The following is a 22,828-nucleotide window of genomic DNA, read 5'->3' as shown; positions in this document are numbered from 1 at the left end:
GGGGTCCCTCCCGCACCCCTGTCCGGGCTGGCTTGCGCGGACAGACAGACACCTTCAGACAGATCTGTGATTGGGAGAAGCTCAGGGGCCGTGAGAGTTCAGAAGAGTGCTCAGGGAAGGCTTCCTGGCAGAGGTGACATCTGAGTGGAGCACGGCCTTGGTGGGGCCCCAGGGGACAGCCCTCTGCCGTCCTGTCCCCTCTGCCGTCCCAGCCCACCGCCCACCTCACTTCCTCTCTTCTCTTAGTCCCTCCAGCGTTCCCCTCGAGCGGGCCCCACACCCTGACCGTGGCCGAGGGGCACCCTGCCACGCTGTCCTGCGAGTGTTGGGGTGTCCCTTTCCCGAAGATCACCTGGAGGAAGGACGGTAGGGTTGCTGGCGGGGGTGGGGCTGGGCCAGAGGACTGAGGGAGGCGTCACTTCTGTGACCAGGAGCCCCCTAGGGCTGTAAGCCCACCTGCCTTGACCTCAGCTCGGTTCTGGATGTAGGGGCCCCCAGCAAGGGCAGGGAGCAGCTGCCCCGGGCGGGGCAGTGAGGCCGGAGCTGGGCAGGAGTTCCCGGCCCTGTCGAGAGGGGCCCGGGCGGGCTCGGGAGCAGGGCTGACCTGCCAGTCAGGAGAGTAGTGTCGTCACAGAGACAGAGAGGCTGTGGGGACAGGTCTGGGGGGCAGACCTGGAGTTTGGGGCACATTAATTTCGAGATGACACAGACACCAAATGAGATGTCTAGTGGGCAGTCAGAGGTAGGTGGGGGAGCTCAGAGGAGGTCAGGCTGAGATCCCAGGGGGAGAGAGAATGGGCAGAGAAGCGGGTGTCGGGAAGAAAGCATTGTCATGGAGCCCCCGGGGCTCCTCCCCCTCCTGGGACTCATGTTGGTGAATGACAGGAGGGGGGAGGGGCAGGCCCTCTGTAAACAGGTGCAGGATGAGGGAAGTTAGTGCTTGATCCAGTGCCTGGAGGCTCACGAAGTTCTCCTGGCTGCCAGGTGTACCTGCTGCTTGCTCTCCCTCCCCAGGCCGTGGGTGGGTCATTCATTCACTAGCCATCATGGAGGCCTGCTATGTGCTAGGGCTAGGCCCTAAGCCTCTAAGGACCCCAGGGCCGGGAGGCGGGAGGGGAGAGCTGTGAGGCAGGGTGTCTCGGATGGCCCAGGCTGGGGCGGGGTTCAGACAGACACCTTCAGACAGATCTGTGATTGGGAGGAGCTCAGGGGTCGTGAGAGTTCAGAAAAGTGCTCAGGGAAGGAAGGCTTCCTGGCAGAGGTGACATCTGAGTGGAAACCGGAAACCTGAAGGTGAGCAGGAGTTGGCCAGGATAGTGGGAGGACAAACGTTCCAGGCGGAAGGACCGGAAACCAGAAGCTTTTTCCTGCACTTCCAGGTCAGCCTGTGCCCAGGGTCGGGGCCGGCCTCGAGCAGGTGTCGGCCGTGGGGCGGCTGCTATACCTGGGACAAGCCCAGCCAGGCCAGGAGGGGACATACACCTGTGAGTGCAGCAACGTGGCAGGAAACAGCAGCCAGGACCAGCGGCTGGAGGTGCATGGTGAGCCGGGCTAGGATGACCTGAACCGGGCAGAAGGGGCCAGAGGGTGGGCAACCAGGCACCCTGGCGGGGAGACCCTCCCTGGCCCCCCAGAATCCAAGCCAAGACAGGACTACTGACAGAGCATGTTCACAGCCCCTCCTAGATTACTGGAGTTTTATTAACCGCCCCTCCCATCAGCTCCCCGACATGCTCCCAAGCAGCCCCCAGGGGCAGGAGGGAACACACACATCTTGAAACAGTTGGAACTTGAAAGAAATGTTACATTTTTATGAAGCTGCTCTATATAACAGAGACCTAAGTCTCCGGCTTCTTGTCCTGCAGCGGTGAAATGAATTATCTCAGCCTTATGAAGTCAGTCTAGAAAATAAAACCAAGGAAAGCATTTTTGGAGAGAATAAGCCCCAGCCCCAACGACCAGCTAAGCTCCCAGGAACCTCTGGTTTCTGAGGAAGAAAACCTCACACATCTTAAAGGCTGTGCTGTGAGCTTGTTTTCCAAACAGCAGGCCCCTCCCCAGGGTCGGGGGAAGGGGGCCGAGGGGGTACTGTTAGGACCTTATTATAGGAGTGAGAAATGGCGGCCCAGGATGGTGAGGTCACCTGGCCAAGGCCGTACGGCCAGGGAGTGGCGGTGGGGAACACAGGCGGGCCTGGAGCCTGACGTGAGTGCCTGGTGCCCGGCGGCCACAGCGGTTCTCTCCCCACCCCAGTCCCCCCTCAGATCGCTGGCCCCCGGGAGCCCCCCATGCAGATCTCCGTGGCCCAGGACGGGGAGGCCACTCTGGAATGCAACGCCACAGGGAGCCCCCCACCCAGGGTGACGTGGGAGCGGGACGGCCAGCCGGTGGGGACGGAGCCTGGCCTGTGGCTGCAGAACCAGGGCCAGCGCCTGCACGTGGAGCGGGCACAGGCTGCCCATGCCGGGCGCTACAGCTGCGTGGCCGAGAACGTGGCGGGGAGGGCCGAGAGGAGGTTTGCGCTGTCCGTGCTGGGTGAGGACTGGTGGCCTGCTGGCGGGGGTGGGGGCCGGGGGTGGCCTGCTGGCGGGGGTGGGGGCCAGGGGTGGTCTGCTGGCGGGGGTGGGGGCCGGGGGGGGGGGGCAGGAAGCAGGGACAGACCGGGGCGGGCGAGGCCAGTGCGATCTCTGTGCTCCTGGGTCCCACCTTGTTCCCCCACCAGGCAGGGGTGCTGTTGGGGGGAAATTGTCAACACTGCTCTCGAGTGGGGACTGGCTTCAAATAGCCCTGATTGCCCACTCTTGGCTCCTCCCTCTCTCCCCGACCTCCTGGTGCCCTACCCGCCTCTGGGCACCGGAGGAATACGCAGTCTCTCTCCTGCATGATTTATTCTATACGGGAGGGGGAACTCAGGGGCCTGAACACCGTCATGGGAAGTCAGGGCAGCCTCCTGTAGGAGGTGACCTTTCCGAGTGGGAGTTAACCAGGTGCCAGGGTGAGGGGATAAGTGTGCCAGGCAGAGGGAACAGACTCCGTGGAGGCCTGGAGGGGTGACCCATTCAGGGTAGCTAGAACAGCCTGGTGAATTCAATCTTTTATTGAGCTCCTACTGTATGTCCCAGGGCAGAAGCGGGGAGAGGGGAGAGTTGGGGAGGGGTCGGTTCAGGGCAGTCCCTCTCACCTGCCCCCAGTACGGCTGGGACCCCCCCCCCTCACCCTCCCACTCCTGCCTGAGGCGTGTGGCTTTCCGTGGAGCTGCAGGCTCTGGACAATGCAGAGCGGCCCTGCCCTCTGAGCACGGGTTTGGGGAGCGGTCTGGGTTCCTGCTGGCTCTAGCTGCGGGCTCGTCGACTCAGCCCCAGCTCCTTGCCGGGCACTGTGCTGAGCGCTCTACCCGTGTACTCGCTGATTCCTCCTGGCCCCCCTCCCAGGGGTTGGAGAAACTGGGGCCCCAGGTGTCTGCCTGAGGCCAGAGCCCAGCCTGTGGCCGCCACTCACTCCTTTCAGTGGGGGCCGCTCTGATCTGGCCACGTCTCAGGCCCTCCTGACTCGGGGGCGGGGACCCTCGGGGAGGGCAGTGGTTGGGGGGGGGGGGAGCCTGCAGCCCTGTGCGCATCCTGAATAAGCCTTCTTCTCTGTGTCTAGTGCCTCCAGAGTTCACCAGCGACTTAGACCCCCGGACCAACGTCACTGCTGCCTTGCACAGCCCCCTGACCCTGCTCTGTGAAGCCACAGGCATCCCGCCCCCAGAGGTCCGCTGGTTCCGGGGGGAGGAGCCCATCAGCCCCGGGGAGGACGCCTACCTCCTGGCAGGTGAGGTGCCAGCCGGGGGCGTTTCTGGGGGTCAGCTCTGGCCCTCTGCCTCTGTTCTGAGGAATGAGCACGCATCTCATTGGCCGCTTGGCACGCTGCTGTTCCTGATGGTCAGCCTGGGCTCAGCGGGGGGCAGAAGGCCACTCACAGCCCAGCGTGGGGTCCACTCTCTGCCCCCTCCAGGTGGCTGGATGCTGCAGGTGACCCGGACGCAGGAGCGCGACAGAGGCCTCTACTCCTGCCTGGCAAGCAACGAGGCCGGGGAGGCGCGGAGGAACTTCAGCGTGGAGGTCCTGGGTGGGTCACGGCCCGGGTTCCGGCCCACACGTCCTTTTCCAGCTGCTGGGGAGCTGTTGGGGCCGGAGCCCAGGACTCGGGGCTCTCGCTGGAGCAGGGGGCCTGGCCCAGGAAGGAGGGAGAGGCCAAGGCTTGTCTTCTTTGCCTCATCAGCAACCTCTGCTCTGAGGGTGCCATGGAACTTTCTAGAAACAGCAGGGACTAACCCAGTGTGGAAGGGAGAAAATATTGTCACCCCTACCCTGTAACGAGGGCCTTCTCCCAGAGGCTGGCAGAGAACGATAACTGGAGCCGTGGCCCTGTGGGAGCAGGCACCGGGGGTGGGGAAACCAGGGCCCAGGGACCTGTGGGAGCAGGCACCGGGGGTGGGGAAACCAGGGCCCAGGGACCTGTGGGAGCAGGCACCGGGGGTGGGGAAACCAGGGCCCAGGGACCTGTGGGAGCAGGCACCGGGGGTGGGGAAACCAGGGCCCAGGGACCTGTGGGAGCAGGCACCGGGGGTGGGGAAACCAGGGCCCAGGGACCTGTGGGAGCAGGCACCGGGGGTGGGGAAACCAGGGCCCAGGGACCTGAAGGGAGGCTGGGCGTGTCGGTTGTCTGCTCGGTGGTGGTTCAGCCCGAGCAAGCCAACCCCGGTCGGTAACCGCCTGTCCCCCACTCTCCCAGTCCCTCCCAGTATCGAGAACGAAGACCTGGAGGAGGCGATCAAGGTCTCTGAGGGCGGGACAGCGCACCTGACATGCAATGCCACAGGTGAGGCCCCACACGGCGGGCTGGGAGAAGGGGGAGAAGGCGGCTTCGGAAAGGGGGCCCTGGGGACCCGCCTGCCTGTGCCCGGCCCCTCTGTGCCCTGTGGCGGGTCTCTCTGCGTCTTGGACTGGGCACCACTTTCCTGGTCATCTTTGTGTTCACTGTGCCTCTGACCAAACACTCCTCGCCTGACCCCAGACCTCGGCTCCAGGACTCTCCACAGGGAGGCCTTGGCTGACTCCCTGGGTCTGGTTGTGACCTCCACTGACCTCCCCCAGGCCCCAGTGCCTCCCCATCCCAGCACTGACCACACTGGGCCACAGTGGCCTGCGACGTCAGTGTACCCCAGCTGGGCTCGGAGCTCCTTGAGAACTAGGGTCTCCTTGTCACTATGGTTCCTCCAGTTTCTAGCATAGGAGGCTCCCATTAATGCTTGTGAGTTGGGACAGACAGACGGATGGATGGTGAATGGTGGACAGATGGTGGATGGAAGGGCTGATAGGTAGATGGATGGATGGATGGATGGACAGATGGATGGATGGATGGATGGATGAATGGACAGGTATAGGTATATATGTATGTGTATACACATATGTTTGGATGGATGAATGGGTGGTAGTTGGATGGATGGATGGATGGATGGATGGATGGATGAATGGATACGTATAGATGGATGGGTGGAATGGATAGGTATAGGTATATATGTATGTGTATACACATATGTTTGGATGGATGGATGGGAGGAATAACTTGTCTTTCTTCTCTCTGTACCAAGCCATCTCTGCCCTCTCCTCGGTAAGGAAAAGTCAATCAAACCATTTAGGAAAAGGCCCAGGCCAGCCCTGGTGGCTACTTCTGTGTCTTGCCCTGCTGCATAGGCCCCTAGACTAAAATGGAAACCCCCCCGCCCATTCCTGGAGCAGCCTCCGACCTCTGCTCCAACCTGGTCAAACCCTGCGGAACTGTCTCACCTGCTCTCTCCGCTGTGTACAGGCCACCCACAGCCCAAGGTCTCATGGTTCAAAGATGGCCGGTCCCTGGCTGGTGGAGACACCCACTACATTTCTCCAGATGGAGCCCTCCTGCAGGTCCTCCAGGCCAACCTGTCCAGTGCTGGCCACTACTCCTGCATCGCAGCCAACACCGTGGGGGCGAGGACCAAACATTTCCAGCTGAGCGTCCTGGGTACGTGCCGGGCATCCCCTGGCCACACTGCCTGCTGGCGGGAGGGCGAAGGTGACCAGCCCCTGGCAGACAGCTTCCCACTAGCACTCTCCTGTTTTTTCTTCCACTTCAAGTTCAACAACAACAAGAACAGTAGCAGCAGCTCTATAGGTTGAACACTTATCATAGGCCAGGCATTTGGACAGGTCTTATTGGCTGAATCTCACAGCAGCCCTAGGAGGTGGGTGACGTGCTTGTCCCTAAGTCGCTGATGAAGCTCTGAGGCTTAGAGAGGTGGCCAGACTCCTTCGAGGCTGCCCATCTCCCGAGGGCAATGCAGCACCAACTGTCTGACTAGGCGGGAGCAGCAGAGATTAGAAAATGAGAGAGATGCAGACTGGTTTCGGAAGGTCTGTTTCTAAAGGGGCTGGCGGTAGAGCGGGCGTCCCCTGCAGGGGCTGAGAGAGGGAGTTGTAGGACCAGTGAGAGCAGGGCTCCTCTACTCGGCAGGAACGAAGCTCCACTCCGCCGCCCCACCCACCCTCCACTCAGGGCGGTCTACCGACTGGAAACATGGACAGAACCGAGAAGGCCCTGGTTAAGTTAGTAGGCACTCTGGATGTTAAGAGGCTACTGGGGAGACTGAGGCAGGCGTTGTCCTGCTTCCCCCGTGGCGTGGCGTAGTGGTAAAGAGATGGGGCTCTGGGTCATCCAGGCCCGAATTCAAGTCCGGCCGCACCTGCCTGGGCTCCTCTGAGCCTCAGTTTCCCACCTGTGTAATGCAGATAGCGACAGCGCAGCGGTGCTAAGCACCAGGGTCTGACACTGTGCCCGGTCCTCAGGCCCAAGGTAGGGGCTCTCTCTTCACAAGTGCCCTTCCGGCCTCCTATCACAGTGGTTCCCACCATCCTGGGGGCGACCGAGGACAGTGCGGGTGAGGAGGTGACCGTGACCATCAACAACCCCATTTCTCTGATCTGCGAAGCACTGGCCTTCCCCGCCCCCACCATCACCTGGATGAAGGATGGGTCCCCCTTTGAGGCCTCGAACAACATTCAGCTCCTCCCAGGTGATGCTCTCTGTGGGGAGGAGGGAGGGGTCGGAGGAAGGGACTGGCGAACTTGAGCTCATGCCTGGGGGGTGACCCTGGCCACTGCCCCCAAAGCAGGCACCCACGGGCTGCAGATCCTGAATGCCCGGAAGGAAGACGCGGGCCAGTACACCTGCGTGGTCACCAATGAACTTGGGGAGGCCGTGAAGAACTACCACGTGGAAGTCCTCAGTGAGTCGGGGACCTCGGGGCGCGGGCGGGGCAGGCGGGAGGCTGCTCGGGAACCCTGCGACACTGGCACCTGCGTCGTACTGGACCCCGGACGCTTTCACATGGCCTGTCTCCTCGACAGTCACCAGGCAGCTGGGCCGGCTGGCTCAGTCCCCATTTTAGGGACAAGGACACTAGGAGGACGAACGGTGAGTTGGGACGTGGGCCACGTGGATGCCCAGACCCATTCCGGTCCTCGCTTCCTTCTAAGGAAGAAAGAGGTTCTGCAACTTGAGACCTGGGGCCTCCAGAGGTCACCCCAGGGGTCTCTCTGCCTCAGACCCGCCCCGTCCCATAACCATCACTGACAAGTACACTCGCCCCGGATTGAGCAGCTCCAGGAGGAGTGGGTGGGTCTCCAGGTCCCTGTTCTCTGCTCTCCTGAGCCAGCCCCCCATTCCGGGGACTGCCCCGGGGGACGGGGTGAGCGCAGCATCTCGGCGCCCCCTCCCAGGCCTGCTCCTCAGACCCCCTTTTGATTTTCAGTCCCCCCTTCCATCTCCAAAGATGACTCCATGGGGGAGGCTGGTGTGAAGGAAGTGAAGACTAAGGTCAACAGTACCTTGAGCCTGGAGTGTGAGTGCTGGGCTGCGCCTCCGCCGGCCATCAGCTGGTACAAGGACGGAAGGGTGAGCTCAGGGACGCCCCCCCCCCCCCCACCGCACGGCTCCGGTTCTCTCCTCTGGGTCCCCTGGGTTCTGCTGGGAACCTTCCAATAAAGACCGTCAGAGTGACCCTAGCCAGTTGGCTCAGTGGTAGAGCGTCGGCCTGGCGTGCAGGAGTCACGGGTTCGATTCCTGGCCAGGGCACACAGGAGAAGCACCCACCTGCTTCTCCACCCCTCCCCCTCTCCTTCCTCTCTGTCTCGCTCTTCCCCTCCCGCAGCCAAGGCTCCATTGGAGCAAAGTTGGCCCGAGCGCTGAGGATGGCTCCATGGCCTCTGCCTCAGGCGCTAGAGTGGCTCTGGTTGCGACAGAGCAACGCCCCAGATGGGCAGAGCATCACCCCCTGGTGGGCATGCCAGGTGGATCCCCGTTGGGCGCATGTGGGAGTCTGTCTGACTGCCTCCCCGTTTCCAGCTTCAGAAAAATACAAACACACACACAAAAAAAAGACCATCAGAGTACCTGGCCCTAGAGCGGGCCTGGGCCCTGCCTTGCCCAGTACATTTTAGTAGGAAATCTTACTGTTTTTAGGGAACAAATCTCATAAACATCAAACTGTATATTCACCCCTTTAATTCTCTTTCCATTTTTAAATGATATAGATTTGGTTTTATTTCAAAGTTTTATTACAGGGTGTCCTATCATTTTGTTGTATTTTTAAAGCTTTATTAAAATCTAAGTACACTTGTCTGGGTGCTCCCCCATTTGTGACCCCCCCCCCCCCCCCCCCCCCCCCGCTTACCTGCCCCCAGCCCGTGACCCCCAGCGAGCGGCTCCGCATCCTGGGCGAAGGGCGGCTGCTTCAGATCCAGCCCACGCAGGTCTCAGATTCAGGGCGGTACCTGTGCGTGGCCACCAACGTGGCCGGCGAGGATGACCAGGACTTCACTGTGCTCATCCAGGGTGCGTGGGGACCGGCAGGCCCTGGTGGGGGCGTGGCTGGGGGCGGGGCGTCTGCTTCTGGGTGGCCTGGCGGGAGGGCTGTGTTCCAGGCTGCACGAGACCCCTTCCTCACCCCCATCAGGCACGTCGGGCCCCCAGACTCCCAGCCCGGGCTCTTTCATCACTGACTTTGGGACCTGGGGGCATCACTGCCCTCTCTAGGCCTTAGTTCTGCCTCGGTAAAATGCCGGTGATTGGATCAGGTGGCCTTGAGGGTCCACTCTGGCTCTAAAACCCCAGGATTTTATGTCTCTGGGCTCCAATAAACTCACTGGTTAAAGCTTACTGTCTGGCTTCCTCCCCTGACAAGTATCACCCTGTCACGAGAAGTCCTTTGTGTCCATTAGACACGAGCGCCAGCAGGCAGGAACCTTATTCTAGTGCAGGGGTCCCCAAACTTTTTACACAGGGGGCCAGTTCACTGTCCCTCAGACCGTTGGAGGGCCAGACTATAAAAAAAACTATGAACAAATCCCTATGCACACTGCACATATCTTATTTTAAAGTAAAAACACAAAACGGGAACAAATACAATATTTAAAATAAAGAACAAGTCAATTTAAATCAACAAACTGGCCAGTATTTCAATGGGAACTATGCTCCTCTCACTGACCACCAATGAAAGAGGTGCCCCTTCCGGAAGTGCGGCGGGGGCTGGATAAATGGCCTCAGGGGGCCGCATGCGGCCCGCGGGCCGTAGTTCGGGGACCCCTGTTCTAGTGCCTAGTGTAGAAACTGAGCTGAATGAGTGAGTCAGTTTCAAAATCGCCCTGACCTACTGGATTGGCTCAAACGGTGCAGCTTCCTCTCCCGGGGATGGGGTTGAGGTGGCGGGCTGGGCGGAGGCGCCTCTCCATCCCTTAGCGTCGTGTCACCACGGCTTTGTCACCCCTCCAGTACCCCCCGTGTTCCAGAAGCTGAGTGATGCCAGCACAGCCACCGAGATCCCGTCCCGGGAACAGGAGGCCCGCGGCGGGGTGACGGAATACCGGGAGGTCGTGGAGAACAACCCCGCATACCTGCCCTGTGACACCAACGCCGTCCCGGCCCCGGAGCTCACCTGGTACCGGGAGGACCAACCCCTCTCTGCCGCCGAGGGCGTGTCCGTTCTGCAAGGTAGGCTGGGGGCTGCAGGGAGAAGCCGGGGCGTTTGCAGGCAGGGACCAGGGTCGCACCCACGTCGGAGCTGGTCCTCTAACTGACTTTCTGTAAGTCCTCGCAGCTCTCCTGTCGGCCACTTGCTCTGTGACCTTGGGCAGGGGTGACCACGCTGGACCTTAGCTGCCTCTTGTAAACCAGGATGTTCTAGAACTTCTCTGGACTTCAGGATCGGCGACGTTCTGCACTAACAAGCCGAAGCCGGAGCCCTTCTTGGGGGGGAAGCTGCTGCTTTATTAATCTCTCGTGACCCCAAAAGTGAAAGAACTTCTCCCAGGGTGGGCTCAGGGCCACACTAGGCTCCAGACTCGTGGTTCATGGGAACTTTTAAATTTTCTTTCTACTGCTTTAAATATTTATTTAAGGGGATTTAGTTCTTTAAAACAACTCTTATATTTTAAAATAGTGTCTTTTTTTGTTTGTTTGTATGATTGTGTGTTTTTTGTGGAAGATTTTGGATTAAAAGGCTCTGGTGTGGGGCTTAGAAACGCCCGGCTTCCTTGGGCGGCTGGCCCTGCCCCCCAAGGTAGACCAGAACCGGGAGAGATGCCCGGTTCTTAGCCCTGTAGGATCTCATGACCGGGGATTCGGTGGTCTCTCAGTTTAGGATTCGTCCCAGGTTCTGCCAGGCTTGGGCCGATGGTAGGGCCGGTGGCAGGAGGCGGGGTGAGAGAGTCAGGTGGGTTGCACGGGCATGCTGGTGAACAGGGTCATTCCAGGTTTGGTACTTTGGCTCTTGCAAAAGAAGGTGGCCTCTGGGAGACCTGGGAGAGGCCATGCATACTGGAAGCTGTTTGCTCCTGTCACAAACCCCCGGAGTTGACCCTTTAACCTGCCCTCTGACCTGGATACTGACTCAAATCCTGGGTACACAGTGAGCTCAGTCACATGCTGATTCCTGGCTCCGACTCTGATCGTAGATTCATCCCAGCCATCAACTGAACCCTAGCCACAGCCACTGACCCCCCCCCCCCCCGTCCTAGTCCTCCGACCCCACCATTGACCTCTGACCCTGGCCACGGACTCCTAATCCTGAGCGCATAGATTTCACCTCACACATAAGTGGCCTCACCTGTGGCCACTCCTCCTTAGTCATGACTACAGTCTCCTGGCTCTAAATGTAGTAAGCCCCTAGTTCCAACCCTGGCCAGCAGCCCCCAATCCAGAAGGTGAGCACATAGGATCCTAACCTGGCCCTCGCTAGAGACCAGCTCTAGCCCCCCACCCCCAGAAAAGCCAGATTCTGGTCCTGGCTGGCTCTGGATCACAGAGGGTCCCAGGCGACCCCTGCAGCGACCCCTACCCCCAACTGCCACAGCCCAGAGCTGCCTCTTGGCCTTGTCAGAGCCTCTGCCCAGCTCTCTGGCCCTTCCCTCTGCCCTCAGCCAGGAGCTGAGACTCAGCACTGCTGGACACTCTTGGGAAGCCTCAATTTTTCCATCTTTGAGATGGGAGTGTTTACAGCACACGGTCGGAGAGCAGGCACACGGTCGGCCAGGCCTGGTGCACACAGCGGCCTTGCTGTGCTTGGTCTGATCCCCAGGCCCGTGAGCTGGGCAGATTCTCTCCGCTTCACAGATGAGGCAGTGGGGGAGGGGAGAGGGATGGGTCCCAGGTCCCCTCCAGAGGAAGGAGCGGGTCTCCTTGCTTTTTGCTCAGGCCTCCATCCCCCTATCCTCGCAGGAGGCCGGGTCCTGCAGATCCCCCTGGTCCGCGCAGAAGATGCTGGGAGGTACTCGTGCAAGGCCTCCAACGAGGTGGGCGAGGACTGGCTGCACTACGAGCTGATGGTGCTGAGTGAGTGGCCGGCCCGGGGGGTGGCGGGGGAGGGCCTCAGGTCTGCAGGCCCCGGGAGGGCCGCCCGGGAGCGGCGGGGGAGGGCCTCAGGTCTGCAGGCCCCGGGAGGGCCGCCCCTGAAGGGGGCCGTGGTGGAGAGCCTGTTCAGTCTGGCAGGACTTGGAGGTGGATAATGAGGAAGGGGGTTACGAGCTTTGGGCTCTGAAACCAGACAGAACTGGGTTCAAACTCCAAGCCGCTGCTTCCTAGCTGTGTGACCTTGAGCGATTCCTAGCCCTCTCTGTGTCCCAGGCTTCTTAGCTGCATCAGGGCTTGGGAGGGCTTGAGTAGGGCACAAGGAGCCCAGGCAGTGCCTGGCACCAGTTGCTGTCTCCTCCACAGCGACCCCCAGCCCCAGGGACATTGCCCAAGGACGCTGCCTGCTCCTCACCCTCCTCTCTCCCACCCCAGCCCCACCTGTGATCCTGGGTGACACGGAGGAGCTGGTGGAGGAGGTGACTGTCAATGCCAGCAGTACGGTCAGCCTCCAGTGCCCAGCCCTGGGCAACCCAGTGCCCACCATCTCATGGCTTCAGAATGGGCTGCCCTTCTCACCGAGCCCACGGCTGCAGGTCCTGGAGGACGGGCAAGTCTTACAGGTCAGGGTGTCCGCCGACTTGGGCTAAAAGGCAGCAGCTGCTGTCACTCAGTACTACTTGTCTGGGAACCCAGGAGCTGTCATTATCTGTGCCAGACGAGGCTCTTTGCCCGAAAGCATGCGGGAGCACCTGTGATTTCATTCAACCCGCTGAATTGTGTCACTGCACCCACCACAATGGGCCTTGCTGGCAGGCGCGGGGCTCCACAGAGCACCCACAAATGCTGGCAGTGTCTGAAAAGGACGCTCATGAAAGGCACACCTAGAGGCGAGCGTGGCACGGGGCACGGGGCCGCCTTCGGTGGGAATGCCATCTGGCACTCACAGAGCCGTGCCCAGCGCCGGGCAGCACCCTTGGCCACCCTGTCTCCAGACAGGACCCCTGGAGCCCAACACAGCATAGAGAAGCCCTCCTTGGGCCTGGGGCACACCGTTGTCACCATCTTGCTTGCTATAAGAAGTCACCCAGCCCCAACCTCACACTCTCCTCCCAAGGGTCGCAGAAAGCTCCTGATGGATGGCGGGGGTGTGCATGCCCTAAGTGCTGCTCCATGTAGACAAAGGTGGCTCTTCCCGGTGCCCGTGTCGGGTGTGATGGTTCCCCGGGAGGGGGCCCAGGGCCCAGGCCAGCGGCACGTCCCACGCACCGTCGCCCCGCGCCCACAGGTTTCCACGGCAGAGGCTGCCGACGCTGCCAGCTACATGTGTGTGGCCGAGAACCCGGCGGGCTCCGTGGAGAAACTCTTCACGCTTGGGGTGCAAGGTGAGCTGGGCTGAGCAGGTGGCCCCCTAGGTCCCCGCCCGAGCAGGGCTGGTGCTCTGGGCCGGCAGCAGCGCTCTGTGAGTTAACCGTGCAGGTGGCCCCCTAGGTCCCCACCCGAGGAGGGCTGGTGCTCTGGGCCGGCAGCAGCGCTCTGTGAGTTAACCGTGCAGGCGGACACAGCACCCCGTCCCTCCCCCGGGGCACCACCTCGGTGCTTCCTGTGTCCCAGGCCCCAGGGACCCTGGCCTGCCACGGGCCACATCCCAGTACGGAGAGCGGAGAGCGTTTGGGGGAGCCTGGCCACTTAAGGGCCAAGCCCAGATGACTTTGAACAACTTTGGAGATGGCCGGGGAGTGGCTCTTTGAGGCCCTGCAGCGCCATTATTAGGCACTTAGTGTATACCTGGCGGGGGCTGACTTCTTCCAGCAGGAGGTTAGCCCCGTCTCAGCTGTGGACACGCTCAGAGGCGTCACCCAGGGGGCGGCTCACGCCCCAGAGTCGGCCCCCTTGACCTCTGCGTTCCTGTGACGCCTGTACCCCGGGGGCTGTGTGCTCTGCCTAGGGACAGGGGCACTGTGGCCTCAGGAGGGGTGACCGTGATGAGCCCTCAAGGCCCAGAACTCAAACTTGAATTGATATGGTGGCTAGCTGAGAGGCCTTGGAAAAGCGACTGTCCCTCTCTGATCCCCAACCCCCCCCCCCCCCCCCCGTGCTCGCATCTGTGACATTCCAACAAATAGGGGCTACGGCCTAGCGTTGTTTGACGAGCCCAGATGGAGCGCCAGGAGCTTGCCAAGTCCCGGCGTGCTCCTCTGTAGCCCTCTGCTCCCCTGCCGGCTGCGCTCTCAAGTGTCTTTCTTTATCCTGGTGGCCGTGGGGACAGTCCCACCACGCATCGCAGGCCTGAACTCGGAGCAGGTCACAGCCGTCCTCAACAGCAGCGTCTCCCTGCCCTGCGACGTCCATGCTCACCCGAGCCCCGAGGTCACTTGGTACAAGGACAGCCGCACCCTCTCCCTGGGAGATGGGGTCTTTCTCCTGCCTGGTGGGTAAACTGAGGTTTGGGACCCAGCTCTGTACAGACCAGCTTGGGGGTCTGGGAGGGTGTTAGGACTGGGGGCACGGACCGGGGGGGCCAGCTTACTTGCTGGTGCGAGGGGCTGGCTCGCCACTCCCTCTGGCAGGCACCCACACGCTGCAGCTGGCCCGGGCACAGCCCGCAGACTCCGGGGTGTACGTGTGTGAGGCCCTCAATGCCGCTGGGCAAGACCGGAAGCTGGTGCAGCTAAGTGTGCTGGGTACGTCCTGTCCGTCTCCCACCTGCCCCGGTTCACAGCTGGGGGTGGGGCTTCTGCACTGTTTTACTGGAGGGACAGGGGACTGTGGGGACCCCCACAGAGGGTTCTAACACAGCTGGAGCCTGCGCTGTGTAGGAGGCAGCCCGGGGGTCTCGGAGCACCTCCCACATTTAGAAGGCTGAGGCCCAGAGAGGGCAGGAAGCTTTGCCCCAGTTACTCGGAAGGGCCTTGGCAGGCTGGCCTGGATCCTCTCCCTCTGGCTCCCTGGGTCTGCCCGTCCCCTGGGGTGGGGTCCCCAGTGTGGCCTTTGTGGGCCTCCCTATGCTCCTTTCCTGGGGCCGGGGCCGGGGCAGACACAGGGAAGGCTGCAGCGCCTTACTCTGCTCGTCCCCTGCCCCCCAGCCCCCCCCACCTTCAGGCAGGCTCCCAGCGGTCCCCAGGATGGGTTCCTGGTGAGAGCAGGGGACAAGGCCATTCTGAGCTGTGAGACAGATTCCCTCCCCGAGCCAGACGTGACCTGGTACAAGGACGGGCAGCCACTGGTCCTGGCGCAGCGAAGCCAGGCTCTGCGGGGTGGGCAGAGGCTGGAGATCCTGGACACCCAGGTGAGCAGCCCAGTGGGTGGGCAGCCGTGGGTGACCACGCAATGTCACCTCCTGGTCCTAGTGGGCAGTTGTGTGGCAGTGTGTGGGGGCTGCTGCCCCCTCCACCTGCAAGACCCCAGACCAAATTGATGAGTGGCTTCTGAGGTGGAGGGTGGGAAGAGCCCAGGGCCCCACACTGGCTCACAGAATCGCCTGCCTCGGTTTCCCCAGGATCGAGGTGCTTCTTCCAGGCCCTCCTGGTCATGACTCCCGGGGGGTCGGTTCTGCCCACGCTCCCTGGTGTGGGTCAGGCATTCATGTTTGGTGGGTAGGCACTGCTGCCCTGGAAATGCATCCCGCTCCTCCCGCCTGGCTCACCTCCCTCTCCACAGCGGGGGAGGGGGGGCCTTTGCCTCCGGGCTTGGCTGCCGAGCAGGCCCAGGTGAGGGTGGGGGTCTGGAGCCTGTGCGCCCCCCTTCCACGGTCTCTCTTGCTCCTTGAGGCTCCTGGGAAAGGCCAGAGGGACAGGTCTCCCCTTGGTCTCCTAAGAAAGACCAGCATATTCAGGGAGTGCCTGCTCTGGAAGGGGCTGGGACCTGGCTGTTTGGGGGGAGCCCTGGGTACCCAGCCCCGTGCAGACCGTCACCACGTGCTCTCTCTGTCCCAGGTGTCAGACAAAGGTCTCTACAGCTGTAAGGTCAACAATGCGGCCGGGGAGGCCAGGCGGACATTCGTCCTCACTGTCCAGGGTAAGTAAGCCAGGCCCACTGTGAGCACAGCCGTGGGACCCTCAGTAGCACAACACAGGGACGCCCAGGGTGGGGAGGGCAGTGGCTGGAAAGAGGTGGGGTTGCCGAGTGTTGAGGGACCCGATCTAGATTGAAAAGAGCAGGATCAGATGGAGACTTATGTGGGAGCCCACTGGAATGACTTTGGCCCTCTGCACCTCAGATTTATCTTCCGGAAAAGAGGCTAAAAGCAGGGCTGCCTGCTAGGCACGCAGGAAGCCCTCGGGTGATGGACTGCCGTGTGAGCCAGGCTCAGAAAGTGCTGGGCAGAGGGCCTGGCATGTGAGCCCTGGGGTGGGACCCCTCAGAGATCAGGCACTGGGGCAGCCTGGGGCCATGTCACCTCCGTCCTGAGCCCTGAGGGGCCTGTCCCATCAGCCCAAGGATGGAACATATATGGCATTTGATTGGGTGTAGCTCAAGCTGGGCGGGGGGGGGGGGTTCTTAGGAGCTGGCTGGGAAAGCAAGGGATGAAGGCTAGGTTGGGTTTTCTTGAGATCAGATGCTGTGTCAGTCAGGGTATAAACTCAGCTGCGTAACAAAAGGACCCAAAATACAGTGGATGAAATGAGAGAGCAGTTGACCTCTGTCATCCATACACCCAGAGGTGAGTGTCTAGTCTCGGCTGAGGGGTAGCTGGGCTCCATGTGGAAATGTAGGAACTCTGCGTCCTTCTGTCTTGTTGCTCTCCTGTCCACTAGGGCAGTGGTCCCCAACCCCCGGGCCGCGGACCGGTAGCGGTCCGTGGGCCATTTGGTACCGGTCCGCAGAGAAAGAATAAATAACTTACATTATTTTCGTTTTATTTATATTTAAGTCTGAACGATGTTTTATTTTTAAAAAATGACCAGATTCCCTCTGTTACATCCAAGAGTCACTCTTGACACTTGTCTCATAAGTTCGACAATTATATTTTTAAAATATCACAGTTTTTACGCTGGTTGCATAATTTTATTTTGTGCATTTATCTGTCCCACCCTAAAGGCTGGTCCGTGAAAATATTTTCTGACATTAAACTGGTCCGTGGCCCAAAAAAGGTTGGGGACCACTGCCCTAGGGTATGGTTCCTGTCCACGCAGTTGAAACTGGGACATGTTTCATCCTGTCCCAACCCATGGGAAGCAGAAAAGAGCAAAAGTAGAATTATTCTCTCTGCGTTTATCCCATTTGGTGAAAATTTAGGCAGCTGGCCACACCAGGCTGCAAGGGAGGCTGGGAAATGTAGTTTCTACCTGAGCAACCTTGTGCTCAGCTAAAATTGCTGTGCAGAATGGAGAGGACAGGCTGGCAGGGCACAAGCTGTTGGCCACAAATGGCAAAGCAGCAGCCTCCCCACCAGGCAAGCAGTGGAAGGACCCAATCCTGAGCCGCATTGAATACCATTGTTAAAAATGATTGATACCATGCTTGTTGCTCAAAGCTCACAGCCCCTTCCCCTGCTGGCTACCCTGATGAGCAGAGGGCAGGGGAAATGATTAGACCCTGAGGGCAAAGACATTTCATTCTTAGCATAGCCATCTCTGTCCCACTGGCAGTAGCTACCTGGAGTGCATGACTTCCTCCTGGCTGAGCAGGAGAGTGTTGGGATTGATTGATTAGTGATGTCTGTTCTGGCATAGGCTAAGCACTGCTGGTACATAAGCCATGCATTTACCATTCTTGCCCCCCCCCCCCCCGACTCTGCTTTGTAGATGTTTTGAAACAGCCAACCGCTAGTTCTATTTGTGAATAAAACAACACACATCTCCATCAATGGCAGAGAATAAAATGTCAAGTTCTAGCCACAGAGAAGGGCTTTCTCGAGCATCCCTGATCTGCCTGAGCTGCAGGAAGTAAGGGCAGAGTGTTAAGATTCTGGGGATCTGACTTTTCTCCTGCAGTGCCCCCGGCGTTTGAGAACCCCAAGCCGGAGACGGTGAACCAGGTCGCTGGGAAACCCCTGGTCCTGACCTGTGATGTGACTGGGGTCCCGGCCCCCACCGTCACTTGGCTGAAGGACAGAATGCCCGTTGGTGAGTGCCTTGAGCCGTTCTTACCTTTTAAGTGCTTAATATTCCTTTATTTAATGAAATGACAATGAAAACCAGTCAGTCGGAAACCTCACTCACGGGCAGTCCGAGCCTCCTTGTGTTTGTGCCCAGGACGGAAATGCGAGGTGGGTGCTGAAGGCCCAGCCGGCCCAGCCTGGGCCTGGCCCCCAAAGTTGCTGCTCCTCCAATTACGCAGCTTCGTCCTGGCCTGGCTGTTGGTCCCCCCCACCACCACCAATTCAGGCCTTCATCCTTGCCTCTCTCTCTCTCTTCCTCTCCCCCACCCCCGTGACGGTCAGTCAGCGGATCTCTGGTCTTGTCAGCTGGTAAACACCTCTCTGCCTGCCCGCTGCTCTCCGCCCACAGACGCCCCCTTTCCAGGCACACCTGTTCGTCCTGGGCCAGGGCACAGAGCTCCTGGGCCCACTCCCTGCCTCCAGGGCAGGCTCCCCACCGGGCAGAAGGGATCTCAAAGTGTAGCTCCACGTGGGTCATTTGTCAGAGTCCTCCTGTGGCTGTCGGCCTCAGAACCACAGCCAGTGGGCCGGGGCGGGGGGGGGGGGGCGGCCCACCGTGCTCTGTGCGCTGCCCGCTCCTGGCGGATCTGGCTTCTCGCACACGGGCTCGCCCCCCTCCCCGCCCCCGGGACAGCTTTATTGAGATAGAACTCACATACTATATACCAGGGGTCCCCAAACTTTTTACACAGGGGGCCAGTTCTCTGTCCCTCAGACCGTTGGAGGGCCAGAGTATAAAAAAAACTATGAACAAATCCCTATGCACACTGCACATATCTTATTTTTAAGTAAAAAAAAACAAAACGGGAACAAATACAATATTTTAAATAAAGAACAAGTAAATTTAAATCAACAAACTGACCAGTATTTCAATGGGAACTATGCTCCTCTCACTGACCACCAATGAAACAGGTGCCCCTTCCAGAAGTGCGGTGGGGGCCGGATAAATGGCCTCAGGGGGCCGCATGTGGCCCGCGGGCCGTAGTTTGGGGACCCCTGCTATATGCTTTAAACGGGTAGCTTGTATAGTATGTGACCATCCCCACCATTCACTTTAGAACATTTTTATCACCCCAAAGGAAACCCCGTAGCCAGTACCCTTCGCTCCTCATTTCCCCCCTAAGCACCCCCAGCCCAGCCCAGCCCAGCCCTGGGCAGCCGCTAACCTGCTTTCTGTCTGTATAGACCTGTCTCTTCTGTACATTTCTTATAAATGGAATCACGCAGTACGTGGCCTTTCGTGACGGGCTTCGTCCACTTAGCATCATGTTTCCAAGATTTATTCATGTTGGAGCGTGGGTCAGTTCCCTTTTCATTTTTTTTTTAATTCTTTTTTCCATTCTTTTTTATGGCTCAATATTGCCTTTTGTGGACATGTCCCATTTTCTTGATCCGTGTGTCAGCTGATGGACCTCAGGGTTGTTTCCGCCCTCGGCTGTGATGACTGGCGTGCGGTGGACATCCGTGCGCAGTGTGTGGGCGTGTGCCTTCCTCAGCTGGACACCTGGGCGTGGGGTTGCTCTGGGCCCAAAGTTCTCTTGCCTCCAGCTCTTGTCAAATGCTGTTTCCTCCCTGAAACACCCACCAGGGACTCCCCTGCCCACCTCTGCCTTCACTTGGCTGATTTGTGCTCACCCTGGACTCTCAGCCGAGACTCACCTCCTCCAGGAGACCTGCCTGATTGCTCCGTCAGGGGCTTCACAGGGGTGGCCACTCAGGACCGTGTGTGGCCTGCTGCACAGTCTCTGATGCGTTGTGAATTCCTTAGGGACTTGAGGATGGGCACTGGTTTATGCATCTTCGATTCCCAAGCTCACAGCTGGACATGTAGTCGTTGCTCAATTTGGTGCAGAAGGGCTGGCTGGACAATGATCTGGGCGAGGACGGACCAGCCTGGGCTGGCGCGGTTAGAGAGGGCTTTGAGGCAGAGGTGCAGCTGGGGAGCGTGAAGGGGGGTTTTCTAGGCTGGGGGTGGGTGTGCAGCCTCAGCTGAGGCCCAGGGAGCCCCCAGCTGACCTGCGTCGGGGTCAGTGAGTGGCTGACTCACCTTGACCAGAAGCCATGATTGGTTGGAGGGGGTGCAGTGGAGCCGAGGGGTGGGGTGGGGAGATGGGAGGTGAACTGGCCTGAGAAGGGACAGAAAGAGGACCGAGTCCCAGACACTAAAGGGAGAGGGGCCCCTTAGGAAGCAATGTCCCAGGGGACGGAAACAGGAAGGGCTGTCAGGAACAGAACACAGACCTGGCTGAGGGAGGGCATGGTGTAGATGGGAAGAGGCCCTGCCTGTCTGGGCCTCAGTTTCCCTCTGAATGCAAGAAGGGGGTGAATGATTCAAGGGTTCCTGGGGTTTTTCCAGCTCGGTGAGCATGGGGGATGGACAGCTTCTCAGGGAGTCACATGGCTTCTATGTCTGGGCCCAGAGGCAGTCCGGGGTGGTGGGTCTGTACAGGTGACAGCCTGGCCTACCCTCTGTCCCACAGAGAGCAGCGTGGCACACGGGGTGGTCTCCCGGGGCGGCCGCCTCCAGATGAGTCGCCTGCAGCCGGCCCAGGCTGGCACCTACACGTGTGTGGCCGAGAACGCCCAGGCCGAGGCCCGCAAGGACTTCACGGTGGCCGTGCTGGGTACGTTTTCCCCCTGCACCCTTCCCTGCGTCCCCCACCATGCCAGCCCCTATGCCGGTCCCTACGCCAGACCCTGTGCCAGACCCTGCCCCTGCCCCTGCCCCTGCCCCAGCCCCTGCCCCTGCCCCTGCCCCTGTCCCTGTCCCTGCCCCTGCCCCAGCCCCAGCCCCTGTCCCTGCCCCTGCCCCAGCCCCTGCCCCTGCCCCTGCCCCTGTCCCTGTCCCTGCCCCTGCCCCAGCCCCAGCCCCTGTCCCTGCCCCTGCCCCTGCCCCTGCCCCTGCCCCAGCCCCTGCCCCTGCCCCTGCCCCAGCCCCTGTCCCAGCCCCTACCCCTGCCCCTGCCCCCCCTGCCACTGTCCCTGCCCCTGCCCCTGTCCCTGCCCCAGCCCCTGCCCCTGTCCCAGCCCCTGCCCCAGCCCCTGCCCCTGCCCCTGCCCCCCCCTGCCCCTGCCCCTGCCCCCCCTGCCCCTGCCCCAGCCCCTGCCCCTGCCCCCCCTGCCCCCCCTGCCCCAGCCCCTGTCCCCCCTGCCCCAGCCCCTGCCCCTGCCCCTGCCCCTGGCCTCACCACAGCCCCTGCCACAGTGGCCCCCCGGATCCAGAGCTCGGGTACCACGCAGGAGCACAGCGTCCTGGAGGGGCAGGAGGTGCGGCTGGACTGCGAGGTTGATGGGCAGCCACCGCCCGAAGTGGCCTGGCTGAAGGACGGTGGCCCGCTGGGCCAGGGCGTGGGCCCCCACCTCCGGTAAGGCCTGGCCTGTGCCCTCCCCAGCCCGGGCGGCGGGGCCGACTGACCCTCACATACCTGCTCTTGGCTCTCCCTTTCTTCGCCAGGTTCTACCTGGATGGCAGCTCCCTGGTGCTGAAGGGCCTCATGGCCTCGGACTCGGGCGCCTACACCTGCGTGGCCCACAACACGGCCGGGGAGGACGCCAGGCTACACACGGTGAACGTGCTGGGTGAGCAGTGAGGGGCGAGGGGAGGTGGGCGGCCCCACCGTCCCGGGAGAGCAGCGGCCCGGCCACCGCGGGCCTCCTCGGCATCTGGAGGGCAATGCAGGGCTCGGGAGACCTGGGTCAAGCTTCAGCCAGGCCACATGTGACCTCTCTGGGCCTCTGGGCCATCCTCAGACTGGAGGCACCCCACTGCGGCCCAGGGCTGCAGCGGGAGAACCAGGCATAAAGGAGAATAAAAAGGGAGCCACACAGGGCAGGGCTGGGGGGACACTGTGTCCCCCAGGCAGTGGCCTTCACTTCTTTCCGGGGTAGATGTGGGCAAAGGTCTAGGCATTGGCACCGCCTCCCGAAACCTCCCGGGGAGAAGGCCCCTCCCCTCCCAGAGCTCCTCCCAGAGCCCCTCCCAGAGCCCCTCCCAGAGCTCCTCCCAGAGCCCCTCCCAGAGCCCCTCCCAAGACCCCCTCACGGCTCCTTTTTTCTCTCTTCTCGTCCCCAGTGCCTCCCACCATCGAGCAGGGGACTGAGGACACGGGGCCCCTGGTGCGCAGGGCTGGGGAACTGGTGACTCTGGCCTGCCCTGTCCGGGGCTCCCCGCCCATCCACATGAGCTGGCTCAAGGACAGCCTGCCCCTTCCTCTCTCCCAGCGCACCCACCTCTACGGCTCTGGCCGCGTCCTCAGGTGAGGGAGCAGTCCCTGGCCTGCCGGCCCGCTGGCCCGCAGATCACAGGTCCCGGACACTCCTGGCAGCGTAGGCTTGTTAACCTAAAAATAAAAGGCAAAGGCAACAAGCATGTATGGAGTTAAATAAGACTAGCTATTCGGGGACGCACTGATTCAGGCAGAATCCCGGACAGCGTTCTGATTAGGGGACAAAGGCGATGGGTGTTTATGAGGAAGGGAAGGGAAATAGTTACATTCTTAGAAGGAAGGCATTTCTATTGGCACCGATAACGTTATACAGGGATGTCCGTTCTAAACAATGCTTTCCCTTTTCGGTCCAGTAGTCATGATAACTGCTCTCTTGTTATCTCTGCAGACGGTTCTTTGGGATGCAGCGTTGCCCCTAGGCCCAGTCCGAAGGTTATTTTGCCTGTTTTCTTTTTTTTGTATTTTTCTGAAGCTGGAAACTGGGAGAGACAGACAGACTCCCGCATGCGCCTGACCGGGATCCACTCGGCACGCCCACCAGGGGCGATGCTCTGCCCACCAGGGGGTGATGCTCTGC

General features: G+C 60.7%; 2 protein-coding genes across 3 annotated transcripts in view; both read left to right on the top strand.

Moving 5' to 3' along the window:
• HMCN2 (hemicentin 2) overlaps positions 1-22,828 on the top strand; it is a 150,407-nt gene that overhangs the window by 90,428 nt on the left and 37,151 nt on the right. The window contains exons 43-66 of one of the 2 annotated variants that reach the window (XM_066366902.1): positions 247-366; positions 1,380-1,541; positions 2,254-2,535; positions 3,646-3,813; positions 3,997-4,110; positions 4,777-4,863; positions 5,854-6,045; positions 6,920-7,093; positions 7,193-7,306; positions 7,832-7,974; positions 8,763-8,913; positions 9,850-10,068; positions 11,794-11,907; positions 12,358-12,545; positions 13,211-13,307; positions 14,192-14,353; positions 14,493-14,606; positions 15,009-15,211; positions 15,858-15,939; positions 17,859-17,990; positions 20,506-20,649; positions 21,231-21,390; positions 21,480-21,604; positions 22,098-22,281. In XM_066366902.1, the coding sequence (XP_066222999.1) occupies positions 247-366; positions 1,380-1,541; positions 2,254-2,535; positions 3,646-3,813; positions 3,997-4,110; positions 4,777-4,863; positions 5,854-6,045; positions 6,920-7,093; positions 7,193-7,306; positions 7,832-7,974; positions 8,763-8,913; positions 9,850-10,068; positions 11,794-11,907; positions 12,358-12,545; positions 13,211-13,307; positions 14,192-14,353; positions 14,493-14,606; positions 15,009-15,211; positions 15,858-15,939; positions 17,859-17,990; positions 20,506-20,649; positions 21,231-21,390; positions 21,480-21,604; positions 22,098-22,281 (3,631 nt within the window). Of the gene's footprint in view, positions 1-246; positions 367-1,379; positions 1,542-2,253; positions 2,536-3,645; positions 3,814-3,996; positions 4,111-4,776; positions 4,864-5,853; positions 6,046-6,919; positions 7,094-7,189; positions 7,307-7,831; positions 7,975-8,762; positions 8,914-9,849; positions 10,069-11,793; positions 11,908-12,357; positions 12,546-13,210; positions 13,308-14,191; positions 14,354-14,492; positions 14,607-15,008; positions 15,212-15,857; positions 15,940-17,858; positions 17,991-20,505; positions 20,650-21,230; positions 21,391-21,479; positions 21,605-22,097; positions 22,282-22,828 lie in introns of both variants that reach the window. The other variant, XM_066366900.1, reaches the window with a different exon arrangement.
• Positions 20,701-21,226, top strand: LOC136393529 (skin secretory protein xP2-like; the record flags this gene model as incomplete). The annotated part of the gene is given in 2 exon segments (XM_066366163.1): positions 20,701-21,077; positions 21,079-21,226. Coding segments are annotated over 2 exon segments (525 nt in total), but the record flags the coding sequence as incomplete, so codon positions are not given.

This window comes from Saccopteryx leptura, chromosome 2 (genome assembly GCF_036850995.1).
Source record: "Saccopteryx leptura isolate mSacLep1 chromosome 2, mSacLep1_pri_phased_curated, whole genome shotgun sequence".
Lineage (NCBI taxonomy): Eukaryota > Metazoa > Chordata > Mammalia > Chiroptera > Emballonuridae > Saccopteryx > Saccopteryx leptura.
Note: the sequence above shows the minus strand (reverse complement) of the source record. Positions and strands in the feature narration are given on the sequence as shown.